Here is a 14,189-nt window from a genome sequence, read left to right on the forward strand (position 1 = left end):
GGACTCTACATGCCTGGTTCCCACCGTGAAGCATGGAGGAGGAGGTGTGATGGTGTGGGGGTGCTTTGCTGGTGACACTGTTGGGGATTTATTCAAAATTGAAGGCATATTGAACCAGCATGGCTACCACAGCATCTTGCAGCGGCATGCTATTCCATCCAGTTTGCTTTTAGTTGGACCATCATTTATTTTTCAACAGGACAATGACCCCAAACACACCTCCAGGCTGTGTAAGGGCTATTTGACCAAGAAGGAGAGTGATGGGGTGCTACGCCAGATGACCTGGCCTCCACAGTCACCAGACCTGAACCCAATCGAGATGGTTTGGGGTGAGCTGGACCGCAGAGTGAAGGCAAAAGGGCCAACAAGTGCTAAGCATCTCTGGGAACTCCTTCAAGATTGATGGAAGACCATTTCCGGTGACTACCTCTTGAAGCTCATCAAGAGAATGCCAAGAGTGTGCAAAGCAGTCATCAAAGCAAAAGGTGGCTACTTTGAAGAACCTAGAATATAAGACATATTTTCAGTTGTTTCACACTTTTTTGTTAAGTATATAATTCCACATGTGTTAATTCATAGTTTTGATGCCTTCAGTGTGAATGTACAATTTTCATAGTCATGAAAATACAGAAAAATCTTTAAATGAGAAGGTGTGTCCAAACTTTTGGTCTGTACTGTATGTGTGCACAAATACTGCCTGTATGGGTAAAGGTGTGAGTATGTATGCTTGCAAATGGCTGCAGTAGCAGTAAGTGTATGAATGTGAGAAAGTATGAATTTGTAAGTGAATGACTATAGGGGTAATCGGGCAGCCACAGACGTGTTCGCGGGACCAGGGTCCCTAGAATTTATTTGAATATATGTATGTATCTGTAAGTGTATGAAAATAGGTAGGTCTTTAAAAATACTATGTGTTCATACAAGTCGGTGTGTATAAACAACAAAATTTGCCCATCAGTGTAATCTTCATCACGTGTCACTTCTCAAAGATGAGAAAAAGTAGTCTTTAGCTCATTTCTGTGAAGCGACAAACTCTCAGCAAAATGTTTTCCACAAACCCAAAGGCAAACCATGGAAATCTGATCCCAGAGCTCGGAGAAACCCAACAATTACCTTGAGCACATTTTTTTTTACAACTTTATCTTGTGACTCATGCAAACATTCTTCCAGCACATTCAAGAAGTAAACATATCAAAGTTATGTCTAAGTACAGCAGAATCCAGAAATCTATTCAGTATGACTGTGGCCCCATAAAAAGTACTAAGGATAACCTTTAAAACCTCCATCCAGTCTTTTTTCCAAAGATCGTGAAAAAAAAATAATACATTGCCTCACTAAGGCACCATAGAAACCCATCGAGGGCAGTGCCTTTGGGTCTGTAATAGAGACCTATATGGACTCCATATATGTGCCGCCATATACAATGAATTCTCGTTACCGCCCTATAACATGCACAGACACAATACTTTAGACTTTGGCCAATTTTCTTACTCCGAACACCAATCTGGGGCCCAGGAATATGGTCTTGGCATCAGTTAAAACCATACAAAAAGCTGATTTACATCTGCTACATAAAACTCTCTATTGTACTTTGATATTTCTCCAACTTCCACTGCAAAATTTTTCAGTCGGATCCTACATGAAAAAAAATTATGACACGGTGCACCAGACATCGATTGTTTATGTGGATTAATATCATCTGAGAGATCATTCACACGTCAATTTTTCCCGTGTTGTTCACATGACCGTGAGAACGGTGGTCCTGGCAAAATTACGGACAAATGTTGGATTTTCATCCGAATGTCAGATCAAAATCGGCAATTGGGCCGGGAAAAAGAATCAGACAGCACTCAAATACGGTGTGAATACTAACTGTCTTTTACGGACTGCTGGATAAGAAAAGGGAGAGACATTTTTTGCTTGTTTCTCATCCAAGAAAAACTGATGAAACTTTGACCAAACTCCGATAGTAAAAAGTGACACTCACCGAACTCTGATCATCAAACACTGTGATAAAAAAACAGATCAAACTCGGACCGACTTTCTCGAATGTCTGAATAAGCCCTTACGCAGAGTTTGATGGCGCTTGTGCAGCAACCTACGGAGGTTGTGCAGCTCTGCACTGAAGAAGCCATTCAACCTCTGTGCCGGCGTGCATGAAAATGTACAGGGATCGACAATGCTCTGTAGGAAAGTACAAGCTCCTACCCTACAGTTACAACCTAGTTAAACTCATAAAGAGCATTGTTATGAAATGTGACTGCGGTTTGTAACTATAACCCAATTACTGGGTCATCTGAACTACAATGGTCTGTGCGTGGCCAGGAAAAACAATCCGGTCCGTTACTTATATTTATTTTAATATACTTTTAGCAGGAAACATAAATGGGGATCAAATTAGTATAATCCAGGATTCATCGAGGAGGCAGACAAAAACAGGCTGATGGAATTAATAAGAAAATGACTATGCCCTACAGGACTGTCTAGAAATTCAGAGAAATAACAGGCATGTAAGGATGTAAGAACACCGTACATATACATATATATGTATCTATCTATATATACACACACACGTATATATATATATATATATATATATATATATATATATATATATATATATATATATATATATATATATATATATATATATATATATATATATATATATACTCCTCCCTCTTAAAGGCCCCCCTCTTCCACACTCCCATTTCCCGCCAGCAGAATGTGCGTCTGTATACTGGGGCTCGGGCCGGTTGAACGCATCCTTATTTTTTCTCCCAGGTGGATAACTGTCTTTGTTTTTTTTTCAGTGTCCTGGATTCATTTTTGGTCTTTGTGGCAATTTTTACAATTCTAATCCAATATTCACACATGAATAATAATAAAAAAACAACAGCCTTTGTTTCTCATCTCCATTTCGGAACACTCCTGTCCCCTGGTGCAGTTTGTTTGAAAAAACAGACAAACTGTGATTTTTATTCACCGTCCCCTGGTCCAGAGTTGAGTCTCTACTGTCCGCTAAGTCTCTGCTGCGCCAGTGGTGTGCTATTGCCTGCATCGCTAAAGTCGTGTCAACAGCACTGCAGCCAATCAGTTAGCTCAGCGCCTCTGCCTGAGTAGATGACATGAGACACTGAGCTCACTGATTGATGTGATGTCATCGCTAAAGATAAATACACAGACCCGGGGAGCGTGAGTAAAGGACTTTTTTTTTTTTTTTCAAACAAACAGCGTCAGGGGTTTTCTGAAAATGGAAATCTCCTTTAAACAATAAAATATGGACAGCACACGGGTGACGAGAGTTGGACCGCCACCCATCTGATATTGGTGGTCTGTCTTGAGGAGGATAGGCCAGTGCTGCCCCCTACAGGCAGGGAGAGGAGTGTTCGCATGGATAGTACACCCTCTGACTATCGCCTGCGTTTGATACCAGCCCAATTAATTAAATGAGACAGCGAAATAATTGAATTGTTGATCATAATAGGTAAAATTGCCTTGTCTACAGAAGGCTGCGCCGTCCGACTGTATTGGTATTCTGTAAGCATAAAGCATAAAAACCCCGAACACATCAGGGAGAACGAAAAAGGATTTCATTATTACAAGCAGAAGGCCATGAAAGTGGAACAGTGATTAAAGGAAATCTACAAACCTAAAAAAAATGTAAATGAGAACCATACGTGTGGTATTCCTACATGGCGCTTGTAGTACCTGTGTGCGCCATGCAATACGGTTAACCCTTCAATTCCTCTCCCAGAGGAAAACAGAAACACAAACTCCCTGCTCATGAAAATCACAGTCAGGACCCCCCTCAGTTAATTACCAGTCCCCACACGTAGCAGAGGAAGGACTTCATTGTCCCAAATGAGGATTGTGTAAATAATGCAAAGAATTGAAAGCAGAAACTGCGAACTGGCGATATAAATAAATGCCCCCCCCCGCCATTTCAGAGAAACCATTGTCCTCACTAGGCACCAGTTTAGAAGTGTATCTGTAACTTCTGAACCTATTATACTGTAATTACACCCTTAATAATGCAAACAGTGATGTCACAGAGACTGGATAATGCACACAGTGATGTCACAATACAAGGATAATACACACAGTGATGTCACAGTACAGGGATAATAAACACAGTGATGTCACAGTACAGGGATAATACACACAGTGATGTCACAGTACTGAGATAATACACACAGTGATGTCACAGTACAGGGATAATACACACAGTGATGTCACAGTACTGAGATAATACACACAGTGATGTCACAGTACAGGGATAATAAACACAGTGATGTCACAGTGCAGGGATAATACACACAGTGATGTCACAGTACTGAGATAATACACACAGTGATGTCACAATACAGGGATAATACACACAGTGATGTCACAATACAGGGATAATACACACAGTGATGTCACAGTACAGGGATAATACACAGTGATGTCACAGTACAGGGATAATACACACAGTGATGTCACAGAACAGGGAAAATACACACAGCGATGTCACAGAACAGGGATAATACACACAGTGATGTCACAGTACAGGGATAATAGACACAGTGATGTCAGAGTACTGGGATAATACACACAGTGATGTCACAGTGCAGGGATAATACACACTCTGATGTCACAGTACAGGGATAGTACACATAGCGATGTCACCGTACAGAGATAATACACACAGTGATGTCACAGTACAGGGATAATACACATAGCGATGTCACCGTACAGAGATAATACACACAGTGATGTCACAGTACAGAGATAATACACACAGTGATGTCACAGTACAGGGATAATACACATAGCGATGTCACCGTACAGAGATAATACACACAGTGATGTCACAGTACAGGGATAATACACACAGTGATGTCACAGTACAGGGATAATACACACAGTGATGTCACAGTACAGGGATAATACACATAGCGATGTCACCGTACAGAGATAATACACACAGTGATGTCACAGTACAGGGATAATACACACAGTGATGTCACAGAACAGGGATAATACACATAGCGATGTCACCGTACAGAGATAATACACACAGTGATGTCACAGTACAGGGATAATACACATAGTGATGTCACCGTACAGAGATAATACACACAGTGATGTCACAGTACAGAGATAATACACACAGTGATGTCACAGTACAGGGATAATACACATAGCGATGTCACCGTACAGAGATAATACACACAGTGATGTCACAGTACAGGGATAATACACACAGTGATGTCACCGTACAGAGATAATACACAGCGATGTCACAGTACGGGGATAATACACACAGTGATGTCACAGTACAGGGATAATACACACAGTGATGTCACCGTACAGAGATAATACACACAGTGATGTCACAGTACAGGGATAATACACACAGTGATGTCACAGTACAGGGATAATACACACAGTGATGTCACAGTACAGGGATAATACACACAGTATCATGATGCAAGATGTAGTACACACATTACAAAGTCCAATACAGAACACCAATTATTTTTTTATATGAAATGCTGATATATTATGGCTACAAGCAACACAAAATCAGAATACATCCTTATACTATTCAAATGTGCAATTTTGTTGATAAATATCAGGGTAGTTAGTGAAACTCCAATAGAAAACATTTTTGATTACTTCCCAATAGAAGCACTATCGGCATTTCAACGAAAACATAGCAGGGGACTACACCGTTCAGGTGACTAGTCCAAGAGGCGGAGCTCCGGTTGTTTCATCCCGCCCCAGGCTTGTTGAGTGACAGGCGTCCACCTAAGTGTGTGTAAAAGGGAAACAGGCGGGTAGAAGCCATCTGGGACTGGTCTTTTAGGCCACGTTCAGTAGTTAATATCAGTATTTGTAAGCCAAAACCAGGAGTGGAACAATCAGAGGAAAAGAATAATAGAAACACGTCACCACTTCTGTATTTATCACCCACTCCTGACAATAGCCCGGAGAGATTTTATTAAATGGGTTTTTTATTTTGCATGTAATGAAAAACTGTTGGAGGAACGTCTTAGACCTAAGGTTAAAAATGCCAAAAAAAATAAAAAAAATTCATATGAATAGTGAGGAATGTCAGCCCCTTCCTGGGAGACAGAGCCCTGAGGCCCTAACTCCTCTGACAGCTGTATCAGATTACATTACTAAAGCTTCTGTATCCTGGAGGGGTAATGGCTACCCACACAATACAGGCAGCGACCCAAGCGGCCGCCACATCTGGCCACGGACACAAAGACTTGCAATAGTTTTTGATCACGAAAACATTTGTTTGTAAAAAAAAATTGTGTTTATCAATAAAGTTGTGCAGACAAACAACTGACTGATGGCAACCAATCAGATTACATCTTCCGTTTCATAACATGAAGTTGGAAACTGAACGTTGGCATCTGGTTGCTATGGGCAACACCTCCAAAATCGTAGCTGTTTTATTACCAATTTGGATTTTATCAAATGGGATATAAAACAGTAAGGCTATGTTCACACATCATGTTTTTTTGGCGTCAATTTTCTGCAGCAAAACCTGATCTTCAAGGGCATTTTGTTCAGGATTTTTTCTTGCAGTTTTGGTGCGCTTTTTCAGCGTTTATTTCACTGTCCTTCTGTCTCTTTTTATGCATGTACATAAAGTTCTGTGAAAAAAAGAACCCCATTCTATTTTGCCATCAAAAACGCTGAAAAAAAGCTGATACAAATCTTGATGCGTTTTTTCCAGCGTTTTTTTTCACCACCCATTACCTCCTATGGGTGAAAAAATGCTGAAAGAAGTGACATGCTCTATTTTCCCCAAAAAACATGCAAGGCACAAAGTCCTGGACAAAAAAAAACGCAGCTGAAAATTTACATAAAAATCTGCAGCAAAAAACGGTGAAAAACCCAACATGTGTGAATATAGCCTTAAATAAAAGGCCTTTTCTGACTATGTTCACACTGAATTTTTCAAGGCGTTCAAAAACTACAAGTTTTTCAATCAGAAACCTCTTCGGGAAACTTTCCTTTTTTACATTTCCTAAAGAGTTTTGCAAGTTTTTTTTTCCCTAAAGTGTCTTTTTTAAACCTTTTGATTGGACAAGCGCCTGTATACTTTTTTTTTACTTTTTCATTAGATGTTTTTCAAAACCTCTTTGGGGTGGAAAAATGTTCAAAAAACTCCTCATATAAACAGCAACATGAATTTCTCATAGAAATGAATCTGAAGATTTCCAAGCGCTTTTGGGGTGTATTCGGTCCAAAAAGTTCCTCAAAATACTCAGTGTGAACACAGTCTGAAACATAGTCCGATAATCAGCAAAAGATCCGAACTCTCGTTTCTGATTATCATCCTGTGTAAACATGTTGGCGATCACCCGAAAAATGAGCAAAGCGAAACTTCGTCAAGTGATTGGAGCTGTATGGGGACAGACAGGTAAAGGGGTATTCTCATCTCCAAGATCATATCTCAATATATAGGAGGTGTAATAATAATAATAATATTGGCAAATACCTCCAATTAGAAATGTATTATAGTTCTTCTGATAAACTATGTCACTTACCCCATGTGCAGGGCATTGTAGCTTAGGTATCCATGGTTATGACCACTAACAGCTAAGCAACTATCACTATATGAGTGTTTGAAACCATGGATACCTAAGCTACTGCAATGCCCTGCACATGGGGCAAGTGACATAGTTTATCAGAAAAACTATACTACATTTCTAATTGGAGGTATTTGCTAATATTATTATTACATGCATATTGGGATAGGATCTTGGAGATAGGAATACCCCATATAAGTTATTCCCCATATATGGATGAAAGGGCCAGTAACCAGGTATCGAGTGATCATTAACTGGCCAATAATGACCCATCTAACGGGACCTTATATTTTCATTAGTAATTTTCCTTCATACCCTGGGTACAGAAAGCTGCTTCGATACACAATGAACGAAATGCCCAATGAAGTGATGTTTCAACCATAGTAACGTCCTGTTCACGACAAATTTCCCACCTTCAGCGTTATGGCCGACACATGGGGGGCGCAATTCATTAAGGTTCTTACGACAGATGTCTGGCGTAAACACCTTAATAAGTCGCAAAATTTTTGTGCAACTTTGCAGTTGCACAAAAATATTGCAACTCTTTGGCCTTTACACGTCAGTCCTGTCCAGCAATGCCAATATGGGTGTTGCGTGAGCAGGACATGGGTGAGGTGTGGTCATGCCCGCCCATCAAATACATCATAAGTTACACCACTAAAGTGACATAACTCACTCCAGAAATGTATGAACGCCGCTTAATGAATCAGGTCAGTGTACTCCAGCGAGCGCTTGATTAAGACTGGCACGCGCTCATCAGTCTTAATGAATCATCCCCATAATGTCCTAGCTATCTAAAGTGCTGTAGAACAACCTAAGACACTAGGATCTCCTATGTGTCCTGAAAAAAATGGAAGCTATGATGTCAGTATGAACAGAGTCTAAAACTATTGGCTTTCTACTCAAGTGAATTAGCCAGGGCCATTGCATCGCGACACATACGGCAGGCATCGAGTGGAAGCAGCAGATCTCCATCACCTTGTGTGGTGAGCACCTGTCACTTGTAGTTGACTACAGATGAGCAATTCGATTCTCGCTGCCCTGGTCCAGTATTCAGTCCGGTCCTCGGTGGCAGCTGGTTTTCACTTCTGCGCCCGGCCTCCTAGGTGTCTCTGATACTTACTAGGTCCAACAACATGAGGCACAGAAGTGAGGACTCTCTGCCACGAAGGACCAGATTGGACGAAGAACTAGGACAACACAAATCAAACTGCTCATCTCTAAAGCTGACCTACAGTCATACTTTCGAACTTTTAGAAATTCTCAGTCCTTAATGTTCATCTGGATGCCGGGGATGAGTTTTATAACACAGCATCTGGCACCGCAGCATAGACAACGTTAAGGATGGCGGTGACTTGCAGAAGATTTGTGTGGTGCCTTGGAAACTTGCCCACCTTCATAGGAGTCCAGGACATATCCCCATTTTATGGAAGCCTAGTCCCAGACTTTTCATGGGAGTTGGTAAGCACGACGATAGTTCTTGCCATGTCGTGATCTTCTTGATCCTCAGAGCTGAGAGTAGGCATTGAGTAAAGATCCAGCCTTGCTACTTCTGGCTGTAGGAAACCATGTTGTTGTCTGCAGCAGTGGGCTTGATTTACTAAAAAAATGCAAGCAAATTCAACAAAGCAAACCTGCGATGTGTGCTGGCTTTTTCAGCTACAGCAAGAAAATAAGTGGCGCTATAGTTTTAGTCCTGTTTCTCTATGAAGAGGCAATTTGCATATTTAATTTCCTAGAGGAGCATTGCAAGGCTTAAAAGTCTCCTCACATTTACATGTCACTCTCCACAAGGAGAAATGTTACCCCTTAGATCCCAGTCAGACACCTCTCACCTAGCCAAAGCAGATCTCACACTTTGCACTGATGAGGGGTAGCAGCCGAAAACTGGTTTGGCTTTTATGCTAAGTCATGTGGCAAGGCTCGTTAAAGGATTAATATTGACTATTAGAATTTCTACTTCCAATAGGTGGCACTAAAGTTCTAGTCCTCTTCCTCTCTGGAGGAAGCATTGCAAGGCTTAAAAGTCTCCTCACATTGGCATGCCAGGCTTTACATGTCACTCTCCACAACGAGAATCAGATGACAGGAAAACCCAGACTGCAGACAGAGCATTAGACTATGTTCGCATTGACTTTTTTTGAGGCATTCAAAAACAAAATGTTTTTCAAGCAGAAACTGCTTCATTTTGTCACGTTTACGGTACCTTCGTTGTGCACCACATAGTTATACTGGTGCACACGTCAGCCACTGGCTCCGATTGTCAAAAATACCAGAAAGCCTAGCAGACTGCACATGCAGTTCCAGCTTATGCCAAAAAAGCTCTATTTTGGTATGTTTATTGCATTGGGACATAAGGATACATTCGGCAAGCATGTTAGGGTAGTGTTGACCCTAAAACAAAGACAATATAAAGTATTAAAAACCCTAATGTGTACGTCTACGACTGGCTTACCATTGTCTGATTGGTGGGGTCGAACTGTTGGAACTACACTGTGCTCGATCTCTGTTACCAAACTTCAGCTGTACTTTCTTATGTTACTTAGTTATAAATACAAATCAATTATAGAAGCAAGACGCTTCATATATATATTTTTTTTTTCAATGACTACTGGTCCCAGTACAGACTAATCTGAAATATGGTGAAAAACCACATTTTTTTGCATTCCATTTTCCAAACCTTCCAAATACAGCTATGATTAAGAAGTACACTAGGCTATATAATCGCGAATGACTGAAAATATTTAATATCAGATAGGATAATATTTGTTACATATTTGATAGATTTCCAGTAAACAGAACTGATTGATTTAAGTCCCCCTCCCACATACACAACAGGTACAGTAGTTGTTGGCCAAACGATGGTTGGGTGATTAGAGATGAGTGAACCCAAACTGTAAAGTTCGGGGTTCTTACCGGACACCTAGTGTCTGGTACTGAACTGTCCCAAAGTTCAGGTCCTCATTGATTTCTATAGTGTTCAGGTTCAAGTTCGGGTACAGCTCTGGTATCCGAACTGAACTTTGGACTAAAGTTTGGTCGAACCTGAATTTCCACGGGTCTGCTTATCCCTATCGGTGATCATTCTGCTTACGCAAAGGTCTCCCGGCTCCTTCATACACAGGAGCGCTCGCTCTGCTAATGTTGGCGATTTGGTCGGTGTTAGACTAATGTCTATGGGGGTCTTGTATTTTGCGCCCACTGATCAAAGCATTGTGAACGTCCTCCTTTCTGACAGCATTCCTGCCGCCTCCAATTGGCAAGCACGAATGACAGTTGTGCCTGGCCTCGGGCGGCAGGTAGGAGGAAGTTTATGGGGCTTTGGTCCGTGGCCATAGACTATCATCATGGCCGCTGGATCACGGTCCTACGTACAAAACATTTTTCATCATCTTTATTATATATACAAAATTCTCCAATAATGAATATATCTTATAAATATATATATTATATGCAAGCCCCTCCCCTTTCATGTCACTTATGCATTATTCAGATGTCTGTTTTTTTCACAATGAACAGTCTTTCATTAGTGTGCCGGATCTGATTTTCATCCAATTTTGGTCCTTTTTTTCCCTCTTTGTTGCATGTGTTTTTCTCATAAAAAAACACTTTTTCAACCCATTAAACAGTAACGAAAGAGAAATAATCGGATGACACGGGTGTGTTGGCCATTTTTAATTTTTCACAGACCTATAGATTTGAATTGATGAATCCGGCTCAGATCAAAAACGGACAGGTCTCCAATTTTTTTCTGCAGACCGCAAAATAACACAGACATGTTGTGAGCAGGTCAGTAGACCGTAATGGGTACGTTTTATAAATGTGGAAAATACGGACGGAGCATGTACGTGAAGAACGGATACCTGAATAAGGCCTTATCTAGAATTTTTGGAAAAATGCGATTATGCTTTTGGATGGGGTCACACGACTGTTTTCTCCACATTCGAGAGAAATGGTTGATTTTGATCGGAGTGTCGTCAGTTTTTCTCGGACGTGGAGAGAAAATAAAAAAAACGTTCTTTCACCTTCTCCATTCTATCAGTCAGTGAAAATCAAGACTGCACTTAGATGTCATTCAAGTGCGGTCCGATGTTGTTCACGGACCCACGCATGGACTTGTTTTGCCGATTTTGATCTGACACTCGGATCAAAATCAAACATGTCTCCGATTTTTATTTCCCCGAAAAAAAAAAATCAGACGTGCACAGTCGCACAAAATATCATGGACACAAGTGCTATTCGTAAAAATTAAGAATAGCAAGAGGATGAGAAATTCGGTCCTTAGAATCATATTCAGCACAGCTGATTTACAAAAGTTCTGCAAGGAAAAGTTGAAGAGTTCTACATGGAATAATTACTCCATTTTTTACCTCACGGTGCACTAGTCCATATACTGTGATTATACACTTCCACACGGCTCAAAAGTGTAACCATACTAGAAAACACTCCACCATTATAACCACACTCATATCACAGGGGAAACAAAAAACCTTTATCCTCCTTTCTTGGCAAACATTCCAAAAGAAAATGTGTCAGTGTTATATAAATAAATAATAAACAATACAAACAAGAAACAAAACTCAACATGTCTATGACTAGCTTTAGCTTTCCAAGAGATTCTGCAGCAGCTACACAAGTAGAAATATAACGAAACTGATCTTATTTGCAGTTTTGCACTTAAGGAGCGATACAGAATATATATCCTGCCCCAAAGACACCCAGACACTCCAGCTTCTAACTTCTTCCCAGCAATTTTCTGAATGCAATAAGCAGCGAATGGCTTGCTGCAACATGTCAGATCTGTGTACTTACTTCTCAGGGCTCCCACCAGCATGTTCCCATCTTTAATCAACTCCTTAATAAACTTATTGGTCCTTTCCAGCTCAATTTCATGACACTTGAGCCTTTCCCTGAAGTCTGGACTATCCAAGCAAGAATCACTGAACTCCAGAGTGGGGAGTCCCATTGTAAATAAGGAGCCTTAGATCCTTGGAGGGAAGAAATCTTCTTCTTGCAAAGTTTTTTTTTCTTGGGGGTGAAGTTCTTCCTTAATCCCAGCAGAGTGAAAAATCAGAGCATGCACAGCAATGGTGCTGGTGGAGATCTGCAGCCAGTGTCACCCTGCTGCATTGTCCCTGTGATCAGGACAGAAGGTTGCTTGCTGCTGCACAGAGGAAACTCTACTTTTCAGACATTTCCGGCAGATCAGACTCTTTCTTAGCTTCTTTCCCCTCCCTTCAGCACAAAGCAGCCAGGCTGATCAATGCTGCTAAAGCCAAAGTTAAACTCTGATCCCAATAGATCCCCCCCCCCCCCCTGTTCTCTTGCCACACAGGGACTCCCAGCAAGGTCACACTCAGGTCACCCTACATTCCTAGATAAACTACAGTCTGCACCCCCCCCTTGTCCTGGATTCCTCCTTAGCTGCAGGAAAATAGGAAGGAGCTAAATAAGAAGATTGCAAGAAGAATCCTAGGAGCTGGGAAAATGCTGATGACATCACCCAGAGCTGTGGCTGCAATTATTACATAGGAAACTTAGATCACATATCTAGCTGCACAAACTTTTTTTTGTAAAAGAATTGGAAACTTGAGAAGTTTGTCTCTAGAGCTCCCTCTGTAGGTAGCAAGGGGAATAACCGCAGCTGGAGCTACATTGTATCAGTGAAAAGACACAAGCTGGAAACTGGGGGACTATGAGGACTGTGTGGTTGAGTTATCTGTATGTAAAATTGTAAAAGTGAGAAGAAAAAACATTGAGCAGACTAATAATATGTATTGTTTGAGGAATTAAGGATAATAAATATAAAAAGTTTCAAAATAGTACAAAAATGGGACTAAAAATAAAAACATTCCTGGGGATGTTTGAGTTCTGTTCCAAATCCCACACACCCAGGGTTTTAATAACACGCACACACTTATGGCCCACGGGACTCAAGATAGTTTGGGGTCTGTATTTGGGGGTTTTGTAGTTTGTTAAAATCTGGAATCTGGCTGTGAAATGGCATCACATCTCCTCTGGGATCTGCTCCTGCGACGTATGCGCCCATCACCGGGTATGTCCCTATTCATTCTGCTAGCGGTGCTGGTGATGGGGAGGGACATGATGACCTGCGTCTCTGGGCAGCCACTGACTAGAGTGGTTGGAACCTGCAATGATGTCCAATTTAACAATATGTGTGTGTGTGCTGTCAGTTGGAGTAATTAAAGAGGTTGTCCACTACTTTTACATTGATGATCTAGCCATAGGATAGGTCATCAATGTCTGATCGGCCGGGTCCGACATCCGTCACCCCCAGTGATCAGCCATTATCGATGACGGCGGAAGTCCTTACTTGCGGAGCTGGCCATCTACTTGTAGTGGCCGGGGCTTGTTACTGCACATCCGCCTCCTATTCAAATCAATAGGAGGCGGATGTGCAGTACCCTGCGGCGGCCATTACAAGTAGACGGAGCAGCTCCGCATGTAAGGACTTCCGGCTGCATCATTATAGTCAATGGCCCCATCATTAAATACACCCGTTTTGCGAGGTTTCGGATTTAAGCCCTGATGGAACGACTGAACGTAGGGACGAACGTGATATGAACTTGG

At 41.3% G+C, this 14,189-nt stretch overlaps 1 protein-coding gene across 1 annotated transcript in view; it reads right to left on the minus strand.

Moving 5' to 3' along the window:
* The window catches only part of ARHGAP42 (Rho GTPase activating protein 42), a 343,252-nt gene extending 330,159 nt beyond the window's left edge, over window positions 1-13,093 (minus strand). The window contains exon 1 of the mRNA XM_073662140.1: window positions 12,411-13,093. Within this exon, the coding sequence (XP_073518241.1) occupies window positions 12,411-12,564 (154 nt within the window). The 5' untranslated portion in view covers window positions 12,565-13,093. The remainder of the gene's footprint in view (window positions 1-12,410) is intronic.
* Window positions 13,094-14,189: the final 1,096 nt, after the last annotated feature.

Source organism: Phyllobates terribilis, unplaced genomic scaffold (assembly GCF_046119375.1).
Source record: "Phyllobates terribilis strain yellow unplaced genomic scaffold, ASM4611937v1 Scaffold_2__4_contigs__length_985480577, whole genome shotgun sequence".
NCBI classification, from domain to species: domain Eukaryota; kingdom Metazoa; phylum Chordata; class Amphibia; order Anura; family Dendrobatidae; genus Phyllobates; species Phyllobates terribilis.